This window comes from Nasonia vitripennis, chromosome 5 (assembly GCF_009193385.2).
Source record: "Nasonia vitripennis strain AsymCx chromosome 5, Nvit_psr_1.1, whole genome shotgun sequence".
Classification (NCBI taxonomy): Eukaryota; Metazoa; Arthropoda; class Insecta; order Hymenoptera; family Pteromalidae; genus Nasonia; species Nasonia vitripennis.
Genome location: NC_045761.1, coordinates 24139639 through 24157806, shown reverse-complemented (window position 1 = coordinate 24157806; position 18168 = coordinate 24139639). Strand labels below are relative to the sequence as shown.

The following is an 18168-nucleotide window of genomic DNA, read 5'->3' as shown; positions in this document are numbered from 1 at the left end:
ATTCAACGTGAAACTCCCTTACTTATACGGTAACTTCATTCTCTCATTACCAGCACCCCATAGTGTACATGAATTCGCGAAGATCCGGAGACGTATTCCCGCGCGTTCGACTTTAAACACCAGCACCGCGGCTTATTAGCGCTAGCTTATACGCGCTTGGAAGGTCGTGTCGAAGTGCCGCCACTTACGCGCATACACACACACACACACCTGTATATACATATAATACATGTACACAGACATGTAATTCACACAGGCGCAGCCCTTGCTAATTTGGCATCGCAGAGAAGGAAGCCAAGGAGACGGCTGCTCCTGCTGCTATCGCGTATAATATGTCGTAATAGGTGTGCAGACGTAGCGTGTAACAGCTCGCGCAATCGCATTAGGCTGCGGTCTGCGTATATAGAGGCGCAAGCTTGCTTTCCTCTCTCATGTGCAGCTCCCGCGCGCGCGGGAGTGCACTATATACAGCAAACGAAAGTGCGCTGAGTGAATTTGAAACGTAAGATTCGAGGCTTTTTCTTGGTTCTCCTGCGACGGCAGAGACTTGGACGGTCCAACGGCAAAGATCCGAAAAAAGTGGACGATACCAGGCTCTTCTTGTGATCGTAGAAAAAAAAAACTGTTCCAGAGACCGTCGAATTGCAAACTCTACAAATAAAAAAATACACCAAATTTCATTAAAATCTGATTTTCAAATCGAAAGCCAGGAGAGAACTCCCGACTCTGAAATATATTGCGAAAAGAAATAAAAGAAAGGGAATCCAGTCCACGACAAAAGCTGGCGCAATGCTAGCCACAGTAAACCCGTTTACCATCGATTTTATTCCCCTCGAAGCTGCAGGTACGAATCAGTTATAGCCGAGATAGATATATATTTCACTCGGCTTCCTTTTCTCTTTCTATCTTCTCGGCGACGAATCTGATGGGAAACTTGGCGCGTCGAAACGAGATTAGAGCCCGAATGCAAACTTCGCGAGGAAAGTGTGCAGCAGCAGCGGCTGACGCCCAGTTCGGCAAACTCGATTCGACGGCTGTTTCGGTCTTTCCCGCGAGCGCACCTTTGGCACAGTTGCTCTTGACTCCTGAGCTCCTGCTGCTGCTGCGTACTTTTGTTGGAGCTTACTCTGTGGGTCGTTAGGTAGGAGTTAGTTTGGTTTAGGCCACTTGTATAGGCTGAGGACCAAAATTGAAATTGAAAGTAGTTTTTAAATTTAAAGACTAAGCTGAGGTTTACGCCCTGCGGCGATGATTTATTGTGGCAATGGATAAGAGCTACATTGTTGTTGTATATAATGTCTTATTATTACATAGTAAAGATCGTTGAGACCATATTATCAGGCTATTTTGTTCACAGTAAATCCTTTACAAGAAAACTAAGTTTCATCACTTAAGTTACGAAAATATTGATACTCGTATACATAATTTAAATTCAAGTGCTTCGATCGCGCGAACTTGAAAATAACTCTACTTATAGTTTGTCACAGAGGCAGGAATTTCTTTAAAACTACTGTCGTATAAAATTATACATCTTCATTATAATGTAAAAACTAATGTCGGCACAAAAGTTCCGTTTATAATAGCATACTTATATAAAAATGTCAACTATACGTATGCACGAATATTGTTCACAGCTTCATTGCATTTTATCTATAATAATAATCTGTATTTTTAATTACAAATTAACTTATTCTATGTAAAAGTAAAACTACTTCGAATATCGAATAAAAATTTAGCAATGAAGACGATTGTGGTCACGCATTAAAATAGAAATTAGTCATCCACTGTATATCATTCAGGCATTCAATCAAATTGCGACCTCGTGTAAATAAATGCAATCCATTTATTTAATTATCCGATGATGATAAACTAAACTAGTGTAACGCTTTTATAAACGTAATTGACGCATGAAATTCGATTATGTAATCAGTAACTTCAGTAACTACATTAACTAACTATAATTGCATTAAATCTGGATCGTTAGGCAGTAGAGCAAATAAAGTCCTTTCGCGTGAAAATTGTCATTCACAACAGGTCGAAAATACTAAGTGCCAACTTAACTCATCGACTCCAAAAACATAGAATATCATATAAACTGCTTTACACGATCTGGTATATAAAATTGCTGAACATATCTCCAATGACTAAAACATTACATACTTATAATGCGGCTATTATCACAACCAAACGTTATTTGCTTGTATGTGCGTATATAAGGCAAAATATCTCACAACGAAATCGCACTGCAATCTACTAGAGTGTCAAGAGTTTACAAATAGTCACGAACAAGCGGCAGTAGATTACCTCAGTTCATTGAATCAGTCGACTCGAAGAATCGCGACGTTCGAGCAAGAATTCTCTTGTCCGAGTTTATTCTTCGATTTTTAGCGCCGAGAACAAGCCTGCTGAATACGAAAGGGCTGCTTGTGTAAAAATTTACGTGTAAATGAGAAGCGAAGAGAAACAAATAGTAATTGATCTAGGGACGCCTTATTCGATGCGATAATTTGAAATTTACATTTTCGATCTCTATGCGGCCAGAACGACTGGCCTCGGTTACTGTAGCATTTGATAAGTAACGACGTAATTGAATTTTAAAATTGAATTTAAACATTCTCTTTAAAAAAATAATCCAGTCGGCTACTGAAATCTTTCGAATCCAGCGCGATGATTCCCGGTGCAGCTCCTCTTTCTCGAAAAAAACCGAAAGATCAATACGACCGAAAAAGGCAAACGCTCACAGAAAAGGTGAAAGCTCTCTCTTTCTCGCAGCATCTCATGGTCTCCGCATACAATAAATTCTCTCTCACTTTCCTCCATCCTCGAAAGCGAGCGAGAGTATAAGCGAGTCAGGAGCTTGCGGAGCTTATACGTGTGCTATTGTGTGGCTCGTTCCTCATCACCGGATCGTCTGGGACATGTGTAGCGGCGTGAGCATCAGTTCGAACGCTGCATCCTTGAGGTTCGCTCCGCGCAGATTCGCCTCGTGTAGATCCGAGCCCGACAAGTCGCAACACTGCAATTCATACAAGGCGAGAGGCATGTGTGTGTGAGCGTGTTTTTTTTCTCGTGCTCCTTTCGACGAAGGATAATACCCCCTTGATCGGATTGGGCGTCTTTGAGCGTGTTAGCTGGATGAAAGCGAGGAAGTGAACGATCAGACGTTCATGAACGTGAGAGGGTTGGCGAGGTTGGGTTAATTTTTAGTCGTTACTGTGGCATGACTATTAAGCAACATTCTGTATGGATGTTATGTAGTTACGAATGTTGGATTAATTGTGACGGTTATTGTGAAAAACATGATGATAACAGCAGTGCTTTCTTCACACATTCATCAATCTTGCCATGCTTGACTTTTTCCTCTTCAATAACACACACACACTTAAAAAAACTTTTAAAAATAAACCACGATTCCAAGACACGCTTTCACAAAGCAAAAACAAACCATCCACCCCACGAAAAATTCTCACCTCAAGATCAGCCCCCGCGAGCACAGCCGACCTGAGATCGCAGTTCCTTAGTATGGCGTGCTTGAGCGTGGCCACCCTCAAGTTGACCGCAGCCATGTTGCTACCCTCGAGGTTAGCCCCCTTGAGGTTGACACCCTCCATGTTGGACGGTAACCCGCCCGGATCCTCGAAGTTGCATGAGCGCAGGTTTGCCGCCTCGAGATTCGCGCAGACCATCTTCACGCAGACGAGCTGCGCGCCCTCGAGGTTCGCATGGGACAGGTCAGCTCGTTCCAGGCAGCAGTGCGTCAGGTTGGCCCCCGACATGTTGCAGCCGCGCAGGTTTGCGTACTGCAATTTTAGGGGTTTTATCGAGGTGACCTTTGATTTGTGCCTTATGGATTTTTTCTGTTGTAAATGATCGATGATTATAGATACTTCGAAATTTGTCTATAGTTGTTAGCGATGTGTATTTTATGGGCACTTACATTGGGTCGAAATGATACAAATTATTATAATTAAATAGAAACTTGAGCAGGAATCTTGTTAGGAGGTATAATTTAAAGGTGAACTACTTTTCTAATTAAAAATTAATTTCTTACGCTTTTTCTGCGCAAAGCTAGCTAATTTGAAAATCTTGAATAAACTTAGCACTTTCTCGTAATGAGCTGTCCTGTGATATTAAATAAGAAATTTCAGATTACTGATATTAAGACTCTGAATCCTCAAGAATTAAACGAATTTAAACACAAACAAGCGAGGGAACTACTACCTCTCCGAAAATCACATTGCCGCATCAAGCTCTAAAATCCCTACCAATTCGAAACGGAAAGACGCACTCGAAGCGCACTGAATTAACTTAATCGCGACGATAAAACTGCAGCAGCGCGGAACTAGCTCGACGTCACGCAAAAAAAAAGAGTCAGAGCAACGGCAAATACAGCTTTGGTCTCGGTCACGCGCGCGGGAAACGCGATAAAAGATGAGTTAATCGCGGGAGGCGTTCGTGACGAAGAGCGCGGCCGACTCTATTTCCGGTCGAACGACATCAAATTTCCTGACGTAAAATAGTTTGCCTGAGACCCACTGCGGGTTTCCTCTATCCCTCGCAGTTTGCCTCTTTATCCCCGCGAGCACATCTGCACGTTGCTTGTATATACGTATGCGTGCTACACGTGCACGAGAGCTTTAATTTCGTTCGATCGAGCCTTGCGAGCGGACGCGAAAGCACATCCTGCACAAGGGCCGGTTGTAAATGAACAAGGGACGTGTTTGATGGTGAAAATAAAAGGGAAATGAGCAATCTGTTGCGCTGTCGTTAAATTTTTTCTAGTGATTTTCTATCTGTTCAGTGTGCGACGCAATATCTATCGGAAATGTATCTGTTTGATATCGAAAAATATTTCTGATTTCCTACCTATTAAAACGTATAAATTTATGTAAAAACATACCAAGAAAAAATAATGATGAACGGATGAAATTTAGAGAGAGAGTCAATACCTTAAAGTTGATGTTTCTCAAATCTAATCGTGAAAGATCAGATCCGGCTATATTCACTCCTTGAAGGCGCAGTTCAGAGTTAGTAGGTGTCGACATAATAGCTTTCAAAACGTCTTTTCTGGTAAGTGACATGGTGTCCTTTTCCTTCTTCTCCTCTTCCTTGGCCATTTCCTCTAAAACACTGACAGCTCCTTCAATACCATAAAATCGAGCTTCCTCCAAGACGCCTGAATAAAATTTCTTATTTAGTACAAATCGTTTGTCTTAATAAATTATTGTAAACTCATTGTTAAAAATAAAAGTTACGTTTTTAAAAGAATCAAATAACTTGAGAAATGATTTTAATTCATGAAATAATGAAATACGAAAATAATTATTTTTACCTGAAGGATTTAATACTGGATCTATTATCAACTGTCCATGTCTTAAATAATTTAACAAAGGTTCAAAATATGTAGGACTTCTGTCAATCATGTAGGCTCCATTTGGATCTTTTTTACTAGGTAAAATTCTCCACTCATTCTGTTCATTTCCAGTAAACATCCTAAAAACAGCATATTTATAAAAAAATATCAACAATATTTGATTACTTTGCGTGGAGTTCAAAATTTAAAATGTACTACTTATATACTACTAAAGTCAGTATATAAGTTATGACATTAAAATTTTTGAATCCCTCAGGCTGAAAATCATGTATCTAAGCTACCTGGCCAACATACTCATAGGCTCCTTGTTCATCAGCGTACTTCTAGTAGTTGAAAAACATTTGCCTCCGACGTTCAGAGTTACCCAGTCTGAGTTTTTACAGTGGTTATGCAAATCTCTACTACTCCAAGCAAAGTCTTCACCACTGGACACATACAAAACATCATCGTCTCTGAAATATTAACCATCATTATATTACAATTTTTGTTAATATTGATGTGAGATTGTAGTTGAGTTGGTTTACAACTAATTAATTAGTACACACCTAATCAAGCTAACGTCATCTATTTCTCCACCTTGCGGTGTAAAGAGTCGTTGCGCTTTAATGTTGAATTTCATGCTGGCTTCTTTCATTAATTCATCCAAGGAATATGTCACCATAAAAACCTGTGGTAAAATCTTTGATTAGTCGCATGTACAAAATTAATATTAAGAATATTAATAATTGGTAAAAATCAAAATCGATGATTGAAAATCAATGGAATAATAAACTTGCGAATACCACTTAAAAATTCAGTTTTTGAGTTAAATTTTTACTATCAGTATTTTACTTTCATAAAACTAAAATTTAAACAACAATCTATTTTTTCTATCAACCTTCACAAAGGGAACAAAAAAACACTTCCTCATCTCCACCTTCTCCCATATTCCCGAAAAAAGGGCTGCGCCCGGTCCTCCAGCTCGGCAACCCGCCCCTCCATTAAAAAATCCCAACAAAAACATTGCACAAGAAGACCTCAAAAGAGAAAAAAAAACCCTCACCTTGCCATTGACGACGGTGCCGTTCACGAAAAGAATGACTCTCTTCATCTTTCTCTCGGAGCCTCTTCGGGAACGTAAGACGCCGCAGCAGCTCAGACGTCGAAGCAGCCCATCTCGAGGAACAGACGAGGCTCCAGGTGCCAGAAGATGAGGAAAAACAGGAGGAGCACAACCGGTCGTCAGCAGGTGGACGGCGCTGGCGACAACCTCCGATAATCTCGCCGTGACTGATGTGACTCATCGCGAGAATAGTCGCTGACCCTTTGGCAGTGGTTCCGTAGAATCGGCGAGTTCGTAACCGTCACTTTTTCGAATGGCTTCGAACGCGTTAGAAAGAGACGGGGAGAGTTTCTCGCTCGTTCTCGCGACCGTCAACTATGGCGTCGCGGCGGTGGTTGTTGCTTCGTCGGTAAGGCAGGTTATAAGAGGTAAAGTTTAAGTTTGAAATTGTTTATACATTTACAGTGCTTATGTTGATCATCGCATATGCTTCGATAATTGTAAAAAAATCAAGATATTATATGATGACTTTTTAATCATAAATAACTTGTAAGAATCTGTGATTAACGTTAATTTATCGAGTCACGTGACCAAGTTATTCAGTCGAAACAACTTTCAACCGTTGATAGAATCATTTTCGCTGAGTCCTCACTCCATAAGTCGCGCAAATACAAAGTTAAACTATGAGAATCGAAAAACCAATGCCATTTCAGACGCCCAGCCGCATAAAGTCGATATTCCCGCTTTTATCCTGACATGCGCCGAAGAGCGTCGCCGCGCAACTGCGGCACCCACACACACACCCTAGTGCTATGCGCTCCTGTAGCCGTTGTTCGTTTGTACTTACATACCTGTCAAAAAGTAGCAAAGTGTGCGATGCAGGCCGTCAGCCGCGGAGGAACGCAATAACAAACAAACAAAAGGGGTTGGCCACTGCATCATCAGTGTCGGAGCCATGCGCGTCTTTCATTTTCATCGCGTTTTTCAGCGGAAAAATTGATAGATAAGTGAAACGAGATGTCGGAGAATGGCAAACAGCTATCCTTGGTCGATGATGTAAGTGCGCGAAATTGACTCCCTTTTTCACCCCCTCGAGGGCGAAAAAAAATGGAGCACTCGTTTAACCTATTTTTAAGGGCTTTTTTAGCTTAGAGAGGCTTGATTAGCTGTGATGTAGTTTGTAAAGGTGTAATGGTCAAGAATTGAGAAGGTTATTTGGAGTTTTTTTTTCATGTGCAGTGCAACAACGAGTAAACTAATCAATCCAATTTTCTGAGTTCGTTGGCCACCTGCACTGCTAATGAGATTGTCTGAGACACACTTGAATTTGATTGCCTTATATATAGACATCTTGAGAATTCTTAGTCTCTATAAAAAGTAAACAAACCTTATCTATTTGTACTAAAACACTTTGTATTTTTTCAATGCAGACTATATCGACCGAAGATGACATACCTGGATCGTCGATTAGTTTTAGTATTGGAGAGAATTCTATTCGTGTCAAAGAGAAGCCAAAACCAAAATCTGTAAAAGAGCCAGATCCACCACCAGTTGCAGATAAGAAACAGCAATGGTGGCTCAAGAAACCTACAACACAGCTAGACATAGGTAATGAGAAAAATGCAGAAGTCAAAAAAGCGGAAAGTCCAGTTTTGTCTGATCCAAGTTCTTCTATGAAGGACTTTTTGGACAAAGAAAAAATGTGTAAAGTATGTATCTGATAGAAAAAATTACTATCAATTGAACATTATGTGATTATTTATGTGATTTTTACAGAAGGATGAAGCTAGAGCAAATAAGAAGGATGATACTTTACAGGATATACTCGCATCTGTTGCATTTGACAAATACCAATCAGATTTTGATAGTGAGTAGTAATATGTTTAAATTTTATTATATATATATATATATATATATATATATATATATATATATAATAAAATTATAAATATAATTATTAATATTAATAAATAAATATATATATATATATATATATATATATATATATATATATATATATATATATATATATTACTGTAGCAATTGCTAAGATTTTTCTTAAATATTATACAGATGCAACAGATGAAGACATTGGAAGTATTTTAGAAGAAATGAGTAAAATAGCAGGGACTCTGAGTCCAGTGGCAGAAAGTGTTAAATCCAAAACTATCAATGAGATATTGACAGAGGAAGAGAGATCTGTGGAAGAGTTACTCCAGGAAGCTGAGAAATTAGTGCAACAAAATGGTAGCAATCTCTTAAAAGGTGTCTTAAATACAGATATAACGGTTCCTGATGAAAATAATACCACAGACAAAGGTTTGACTAAGCAACTAGAAGTAGATATATTCAAAATGATAGAGGAACAAGCTAACCAAGATAGCAGCACCAACAGTGAAAAAAGAAGAAGCTTAAGTCCATCTATCGAAGTTTTATTTGAAAATATAACTTCTCAGAAAACATTAGAAGCTCAAAAGAAAAAATTTGAGGAACAAAAGATTGAAGTATCAAGTAGTTCGGATTTGGATGATCCCATAGAGAGACATTCAGTGTCTGAAGATATAAATGATGAAAAAAAAGCTAATGATAAAAAGGAAAGTCTCAAAAAAGAAATCACTGATGTGGATAAGGATTTTTTTGACGTCTTGATCAAGAAAACTAAAGAAAGTGCTGAGAATCTCTCAAGTCGAAGTTCAAGCTTTGATCAAGAAGACTTTACGCAGTTTTTGAAACTCCTTCAAGAGCAAAGTGACAAAGAAGGGGGAACCTTATCTAAAGCAAGTTCATTAAATTTAATAGTTGATCAGTTTGATCCTTTAAAAGAGAAATCCGCAAATAATGATGAAAGAGTATTTTTAGAAAGAGAGCTAATCAGTGTTGAATCAAAGAAAATAGTATATGAACTAGAGTCACCAGTCTGTCAACCAGCTTCAATAGGAGCATCAAAAATGGAAAAACTACTCGAAGAGAGTTCGAGAAAGGAATCTAGTAGAGATTCTTCTAAAAGAAGCAGTGCAAGTGCCAAGAGTTCTGCAGTAGATACCAAGAGAGTAGTAAATAACAATAATGAATTGTACACCGTAGGTCTCACACCAAGATTAGAATTATTCGCTGATGCCATTCCAAAACTACTTGCTGAAAAGTCTAACGAGACAAGTGCTCGTAAAGATGACGAAGAAAAGGCAGAAAACGAAAATGATACTGCTCAGAAAGCAGATGATAATGAAGATTTTAGTTTTAAGAATTTTAAAGCTCTCGACGCTTTTAAACACATGGAGGTTTTAAATGATCACAAAAACGTTACGGATGTGCAAGATTTCAAAGATCTTGTGGATAGTCAAGGATTGGACTACCAGAGAGAGTTGCGTGATTTTAACTATATGCAGGAGAGTGCTATTTATACCGGATTTAAGAGATCCAATGATCACCCCAAGACTGAACGCGTTATAAGTGCTCCAGAGAACAGAAATACGAAAAACGAAACTTACATTGGAAAATCACGAAGCTATGACCAATTGTCCAAACCATCTAGTAAACTTGGGTCGTCGCTTGAGAGCGTGAAGAATGCTAAACCTATCAAAAATAAAAAACAAACTCCTGCAGTGATACCAAAAAAGCCTCCGGCACAAAAAACGAAAATTCAGTCCAGGACTGTGACAAAATTGAACCCAAAGACTAAACAGCCTACGAGGACTAGAAGAGAACCTACGAAAGGTGAGTTCATATTCTGTTATTCTACAATTTAGTTCATCATAAAATAACATTGGTGAATAATACGAACATTTTCTTTTAGCATTGCATAATGAATTCAATCTCGACGTCCGAGGAAACCAAATAAGGTACGACGATGGTGTCAGGAATTCATTCGGAGGCGGAGATTGGGCAGGTGCACCTGGAGAAGAAACGTTAGAAATGCTCTACCAAGCAGAAAGGCAGAGGTTTTTACACTTGAAAATGGATATGGAAGCCGAAATAGAGACATACAAGGCCAAACTCAAGGATGTGCAGATGCTTCACGAACAAGAGATGTTTTCACTCAAAAAGCAAAACATCTTGTTAAAAGCCAAAGTTGACGAACTGGCCCAGCTTAATAAAAAGTCTGCTGATGCCAGATCTAAGTATGATCCTAAAATCATGTCTATGCAAAAAGAATTGGAGCGGCAGGAGAATATGATCAGCACTTACGAGTCAGAAAACAAAAAATTAATGCAGGAAGTGAAGCAGTTGCAGAGTGAACTTAAGTCTACTAATCAGCAGAAGCAAAAAGTTACTGTGGGAGACAACGCGAATAATAATAATCAAGATCTCTTAGAAAAGTTGAAGGATTTACAAGAAGAAAACGTGAAGCTGACTATCGAATTGTCTGACTTAAGGCAAAAGAATAATGATTTTTCATTGAAAAACGAAGATGTGACGCAACAAAATAGTCTTCTTCAAGAGGAACTAGAGATGATAAAGGATCAATTGAGAGCAAAGAATGACTTTATTAATGATAGGTTACAAGCAATGACGACCAATGAGTTAGATCTGAGAAGACAAGTGGAAGATTTGAAAGTAGAATTACATTCCAAAACTGAACAGCTGAAATTTGTCAGAGATGATTATGAAAAATTCCAACAAAGCGTATCACCTATAGAGAAAGAACTTTTAGATCTAAGAACGAAATGTACATATTACCAAGAAAAATTACAGGTAAATTTCATTTTCATCAATATTTCTATAACATTGCATACAAGAATCAACTTGAATTTTCTATTCCACAGACTGCTAAGCACAACTGCGAACGAGAGAAGCAGCTTACCCAGAAGCTTAAAGACCAGGTTATCTTGGACAACAAGAACATCATGGATCTTAACCGTCAAGTTCGGGAGATGGAGCGTATTCTAAAGCGAAAGAATCCTGACTCTGTATCTGCATTGATTCTCACTGCTAACTCTGAAAACGAGAAACTGAATCTCGAGAAAGTAAAACTCCTGGAGGATCGAATCTCTTTCCTTGAAAGCGAAATCAAGGCGAAGGAAGACATGGCGCAAGCCAAACTGTCGGATATACAGAAAAAGTTTACTGACATGAAGGACAAGTATTCGTCGCAGGTTGCCGATCTGGAGCACAAGTTAAAGATATCTCCGCGAGAGAGAAAGATCTACGGCGATGCTAGCACTCAAACCATGCATCGAAGTCTAGAGAGCCGGGGCTCGGAACCAAATCTAGCCGAGAAAGGCATGTTGAACATCAACAAAGCAGGACCAAAGTCTCAGAATCTCAAGGAAGATACGCATCTCATAGCTACGATCCGCGGTTTGAAAATGGAGTTGGCGAATAAAGACAAGACTGTATCCAAACTAACTAAAGAGTTTCAGGAAATACAGAAGACGAATCGAAAACTGCAGAAGGAGCGAGAGAAGTTGCTGAACGAGCGGCGCAACATGGAGAAGTTTAACAATAAAGTTATGACCTCGTCCGACTCGAAACTCTCGAGTCTGAAAGCGAACGAGGGTAACGACCCGAACTCGAATTTCTATCAAAACGGACTTTCGAACGGTAAGAAACTATCGACTTCTCAACACAAGTTAAACGATCCTTCGCAAATCATGACAGAGAATAGTGAAACTAATAATAGACTGAAGAAACTGACGAACGAAAACGATATCCTGAAAGAAGAGCTTAGCAGGATTAACAAGGACTTTGTGGCGTTAAAAAATAAAAGATTACAGGATCTGAATCTGTTGCAAGAAGAACATGAAAAGGAGATAGCATTGATTGTTAAAGAATACAGCGTAAAGGTTGGCGATACGAAGGCTCTCAAGTTGCAGGTATGTTTTATTTTCAACAAATAATTTTGATGATTGAATAAAGGCTAAAATGGTGGGTGTTTCTTTCAAGGGCCAGGTTAACTCACAAATGGCTATGATATCTCATCTGAAGCAGCAAATAGAGAAGTTACAGGACTTTAAAGAGCAAGTTATTATTTTGAAAGCTGAGAGAGACCACCTGGAAAGCAAAAACAGAATACTCAATGAAAAAGTAAAATATCTATCAACACCAGTAAGTTGAAGTCAATGGATACTTCAGTACCATCTCATTTATTTTTAATACTGGCATTTTCCTAGATGTTAATCAAATTTTTTTTACAGAGTTCCCAACAGCTGCAACTTTTGCAAGACAAAATAACCATACTTCAGCAACGCCACGAGACGCGTGAGCTTAGTTTGCAGAAGCTCGTGCGTGATCTGTTGCGTAGCAGGACCCAAGGGTGCAAAGACTGCAAGGGCGGTGGAGGTGGCAGCGATAGAAACAAGCAGCATCTCTGTTATTTCCGTCAGGAGCTTGACAATATCCTCGGCACGCTGCAGGACCTCACCAGTCCTTAAATCGACTTCAGCTCGGATTAAATTTATTTTGATAGCGAATTCGCGAATATATGATTACCCAATTTATATCAGAGGTAAAACGTATGTTATTAAAGTAGGCTATCAGCACGATCAATCATAGTAATGATAGTAGTCTGTCAAATACTTTTCTGCAACTTTGAAATTTAAACGAGATATTTATGATAGTGTATCTACTTTATACTGTTATATAATGATCATATTGTAGTCGTGAATTCCCTGTCAAAAATGTTTCATCTAGCGGCAGTCGATTGTATACTAAACGAGTAAGTGTAAATCATATCGATTTATATAATTATATAGTTAAATAATGATTGTTACATTGTGATAATGTTTACATGCCATTGTCAACCGATCTCCAACGAAAACGCGGTGCGTTATTCGATACTTCTTTCCTTTTTTTTAAACAGTCATTGTAAATAGCTATACATCGAGTAAATATACTCTTATACAGAGAGTCTAACTAAGCTGTCTACAAACAATGTGGTTTTTATATTTTCAAAATAAGTGAGTGACAGGTGTTCACTCATCTCTTATTACAAAAGCAAAAAAAATCTATTTTTTCCTAAAAATCCTGTTTGACTCTCTGGTCTTCAAATGTACAACTGGTGACTTTACGAATCTTGCCAAATTAATTAATTCTTCCATTTTAAAACGCGGTTAACTGGTACTAGTGTAAACTATAAAGTTTTTGGAGTGAAAATAGATGAAGTAATTTTAAAATTAATGTAGACATTTTTCACTCCTTTAGAATTGAGTTTTATTTGTATTATAACTAATTTTTAAATTATATCAAATATGAAAATACATATATGAACAATTTCATTCAGTTGTAATGATTCTTGTACTGCTTAATAAGAACTTGTTAAAAGTTGTGAAAGTAAAATTTTTATAATGAATATTTACAACAGAATGGAATTGACATACTTACATTCACAATTTTATTCTCTAAACTTGTCGAGTAGTCAAAAGAAATTCATTTTAATATGCATATTTTATGGGATTTGTGAGATATATTTTTGCTCCAGAAAATGTATAGTGCTATACTTCCTTCTTTTACAAAGTCGCTGCATCATTTGCATTGATACTCCGGATTCGAGTTCGATACAGTTCAGTAATGCGATTTGAATGCAAATGGATAAAATAATTAAACTCGAATTACTGCCAAAACGATAACTGTGCTCTCTCATCAACTTCCAAAAAATGAATTTTAATCGTGAAAGTAGGTGGCAATAAAGTTTTTTCTAGTAATTTTATTCTCAAGATTCTGCTTGTACATAATATAGAGATCCCATGTATTTATTTATTTTTAGAATCATGAGTCACAGATGCGTAATTTACAATTATTTATAACTTTTAAGTAGAAATTAAATCAATCAACGAAGTATTAATTGTGACCTTAAGTAGATTATTATGTCGCTCTCTGATGTATTGTATAATTATTTAATTAACATAACAAAGGCTTATGTCGCTAAATTTAGGGAGTCGTGAATAACATTGGCGATTCATTCGTTGTAATCAATTGGAACGCTGGAAGTAAGCTTTATTATCGTAAACTGTGTATATCGAGCACACGTCGCACAAAAAATATAATTTTTTAAACGTTGGCTTTAAGCTGCTCGGCTCGATACTGTATTATATATTTAATATCGGAAATAATTTTAATAAAACTGTATCTTTTTGTCGAATAAGACTTAATCTTGTTTCAATTCAATCCACTACACAAAATATAAAAATATAGAAAAGTCATTCATATTCTATGTTTATTCGCGCGAAACATGAATTATAAATAAATCTGAACTATTGATCATCGCATTTTTGTTACAACAGTTTTATGAGCATACATCATCACCATCTTTGCGAAATGTGGCCAAAGCAGTTCACAAACGCAAAACTGGAAATAAAGAATTCAAAACCAAGTATGAAAGTTATGTTTCCACTCGACAAAATAATATTTTTCTTTCTTATATGCTTGAAAATTAAAGGAATATTTTCACATTTCAGCCTCCTCTCGAAAAACTTCTTGTGAGTAAAGACAAGACTTCGGGACGACTTGGCCTTCCAGTACTCCATGATCCCGGAGTTGAACAGATGTCCGAGTAACCTGTTAAACTTCTCTACGTACGGCGATGTCTTTGTCATCAGCATCACGGCCCAACCAACGCCCAATGGGCTTTTCCCAAAAAACTACTAACTTCGCAGCCCTCAACGTCTTTGTCATCTTCGTCGATCAGCCTTTCGATGCAAGTTTCAATGTCGGCAATGGATCTTAGTGTTTTCAAGGTCGACAGTAGCTTTTCTAATATGTATTGATTTTCCTCAGTTAGAACGTGTGTCCTGGTAAACTCGCTTATCGAGGGAACAATCCCAGACTTGATCACTTCCTGGATTGTATTTATATTATCGAACACCTCCTGGTCTAAATACAGCGTCAAAAACTGTACCAGAAAATTCGCCAGGCAGGTGAACGATGTGAATGAGAGAAAGATAAAAACACCCGTTGGGTGGACCCTGCAGGTAACTTGTGGATCGATTTTCCCAGAACGATCGTCGTCACGTTCATCGTCGTCCAGATGTCGAATCTCATTAGTCGAATGCTGAGAAGAAGAGAAGCGAAAAAAGCCGCAAGCACTGCTATCAAGATGGCGAAGTTTTTGGATATTTTTGCGTTGTAATAGCCCAACTCTCGGACTATCACGTGGACCGAGGCACGGTGAATGAAACGCGTCGGCTCACCTATCAATTCCTTGGTGGATGCAAAGCCAACGGTGTAGTAAAAGTTATTGAGAAAGTCTAGATGATTATTATCGAGGACGTGAAGATCTTTTTCATCGATCTAGTGAGGGTCAAGAGTAAAGTTCAAGGTGCGCGCAAAAAAGTTCGAGAGGTATACCCCAAAGCCAAAGAGGCTGTTCCACGAATTTCGACTAGCCTTGGATTTTATCATGACTGATAGAATCTCCTCGAAGTAACCCGACTTCAGGTTGAAGCCGTAAAGGTTTCGTAGTTTGTCGGGAAAAAGTTCCTCGTCAGAGTTAAAACGTTCTTTTTTGTAGCTGCGTAGGAATGGGTTGTAACGATGAACTGCGATTTCCAAATTTGTTGGAATAGAATACCTCAGTGAATGACGTTGTCCTGTATCCTTCGGAATTTCGATCACCGTCACGTCGAGGAACTTGTAAGTCCAGCTGTACTTGAGAAACTCTAGGAGATCGGAATCTTCAGGGTCGTTTACTAGAAGTATTAGGCACTTTGGTCGCGTACTTTCGACGTGGATATTTACTAAAAATTCTATCTTTTCAATGAGTTCTTGAACAGCAGATTTATTGTCTTCACTTATTGCGAAAATAACCTTAAGGAACATTCGTTCCGATGTCTGTGAAAGTACAAGCTCCAATTTTCGATCAATTAATTCTTCTGTGTCTATCACGAGTGATGGGAACGCTTTTATTATGCGCTGCATCAATAAAAGGCCATTATTGTCATGAGAGTTGAACGATTTTCCGATTATCGTTACCCGAATAGATTGTCGATTTTTCGAAATATACTTGATTATGCTATTTGTTATATCTACATGATTGTAACTATCGACGTGATGGTTTAAAATAATCGCGTACAGTATCCAAGAAAGCTTCATTTTACTCGTACGGTGCGTATTGTAATGAAACAAACAGATCCCTAATGTAGATTTGTCACTTGGATAAGAAAGTACTTTGTCGCGTAAGTGTAGACAGGATCGATACATTAATAGCTATTATTAAACTTGAAAGTGGAATGGCTTTATTACATTTTATAAGTTATCATCTGATCAAAACAGTTTCTTGCATTTGCGAGTAAAATAGATTCACTCAAAAATATCATTTATGCGTGAGCCACGAAGCAGACAGTAATAATAGCTTGATTGATTAGTATTTATCTATTCAAAATTAGACAGACATATGAGTATATAATTTCGTTTGATAACTACGAAATGAAAACATGAGATAGACACATCACTTCGCGATACGATGCAATAAAATATAAGGCTCATAATAAAACGCTCATATCGTGGTGGCTGCTAAGATCTTATCCGTTTTCATTTACTTACCTTGAGCGACCCAGTTTTTACGTAGACTTCATCGTCAGCTACAATAATCGCTTGTTAACTTTGAATAAAAGAACTTGGTCTTTCAAGAATTTTTGAAATAAATGTATTTTTTACTAGTGAGTAAATTGTTTTCCAATCAGCGGACGCTCAGTCGCTAAGACACATGTTTTTTCCAGATGAGTGCGTATACCCTTCAATAAAGAAAATAGGGAGTTACAACGTACGCAACTGAATTTCTGACGGGTGAAGCACCTGCCACATCTGAGGTCGCCCCGGACGAAGTATTCAGGGTTCTTGTCTTTTTTCTTGCACGTTGGACAGTAGAAGTCGACCACGTCGTTCAACAGATCTTGCAAATGAAAGTATCAATTAAAATATGCTTTTATAAATTTTCGTGGATAAGCCAACACAATACAAATGAGTAAAAAATTTACCAAAATCCTCTTTTTGCTTCTTTTTCTTTGATTTTTTTTCAGAGTCATCCAAGAGATCGTTCAAGGTGTTCATATTTTCGTTTGGAGTTTTCATGAGGTCTCTCAAAGCGCTCAGCCTGCAAAAGTGTGTTTCCTCAGCATCGGAATGTAAAGAGTCCATCAGGTTGTAGGCGACTTCTTGCTTGATAAAAGCGACTTCTGGCATGATGACAAGGTTTTCTGTAATGTGTTTGCCATCAAATTAGAAATGCCATAGATCGTTTTATTTTAATTAGATAAAAATATGCAAAAAATGTATTTGAAACTAACCAATGGGTGTATCGAGAGAACGTTGCACTAACTCGTCTCTTTTACGGCTTCTGGAAGTATGTGTTTTCAATCCTAAAACAGTTGTATTGGTATAATTTTTCAACTTTCAAGCTTGTTATTACTCTTACAAAATTCTGTGGATAACCACCACCCCTGGATATTCAATGGACACTTAAAAAAAATCTATACGGTTTTTTCCACGCATACATGCAGCCAAATTAATAAAGTAATATTTTTAATCTTTTAGCTATAAAAATATCTAAAAATAATATGACACGGTAGAAGTAAGAAATAGCAGCAGTAAATTTCTTTTTCAAGTCATTTAATTATTATAAAAAATAGCTTAATTTACAGTAGTTAACTACTCTGTTCTGCCTTAAAAAACTTCTGTTGATAATGATAACATCATCACGTTATTACGTTAGTTCGAACAAAGTACTTATTAACTAGACAGAAGTATCAATCACAAATTTAAAATTATAGCGTATATCTTTCGTCCAAATCTTATTTAATGCGATGAATTCTGTACGTCG

The 18168-nt window shown here is 37.8% G+C and overlaps 2 protein-coding genes across 3 annotated transcripts; one reads left to right on the top strand and one right to left on the bottom strand.

Moving 5' to 3' along the window:
* Window positions 1–1227: 1227 nt before the first annotated feature.
* LOC100123114 (BTB/POZ domain-containing protein KCTD9) lies at window positions 1228–6624 on the bottom strand. The gene is made up of 7 exons (XM_001606672.6): window positions 6417–6624; window positions 5920–6041; window positions 5656–5826; window positions 5333–5493; window positions 4950–5176; window positions 3471–3800; window positions 1228–3016 (listed from the first exon to the last, which is right to left on the bottom strand). Exons 1-7 carry the CDS (start codon window positions 6462–6464, stop codon window positions 2900–2902), a joined length of 1176 nt encoding a protein of 391 aa, XP_001606722.1. The 5' UTR covers window positions 6465–6624; the 3' UTR covers window positions 1228–2899.
* A 503-nt stretch (window positions 6625–7127) lies between these two features.
* LOC100123121 (centrosomal protein of 162 kDa) lies at window positions 7128–16350 on the top strand. 2 transcript variants are annotated; one of them, XR_001729168.3, is made up of 10 exons: window positions 7128–7472; window positions 7847–8125; window positions 8193–8283; window positions 8490–10130; window positions 10210–11108; window positions 11180–12229; window positions 12300–12461; window positions 12551–13071; window positions 14636–14724; window positions 14810–16350. XR_001729168.3 is itself a non-coding variant. In XM_016985585.3 (8 exons), the coding sequence occupies exons 1-8, from the start codon at window positions 7434–7436 to the stop codon at window positions 12785–12787; spliced, it is 4398 nt and encodes a 1465-aa protein (XP_016841074.1). In that variant the 5' UTR covers window positions 7133–7433; the 3' UTR covers window positions 12788–14498. The 2 variants fall into 2 exon arrangements, 1 of the variants encoding a protein (XP_016841074.1); XM_016985585.3 differs by lacking the exons at window positions 14636–14724; window positions 14810–16350 and having other exon boundaries at window positions 7133–7472; window positions 12551–14498.
* The last annotated feature ends 1818 nt before the right edge of the window (window positions 16351–18168 follow it).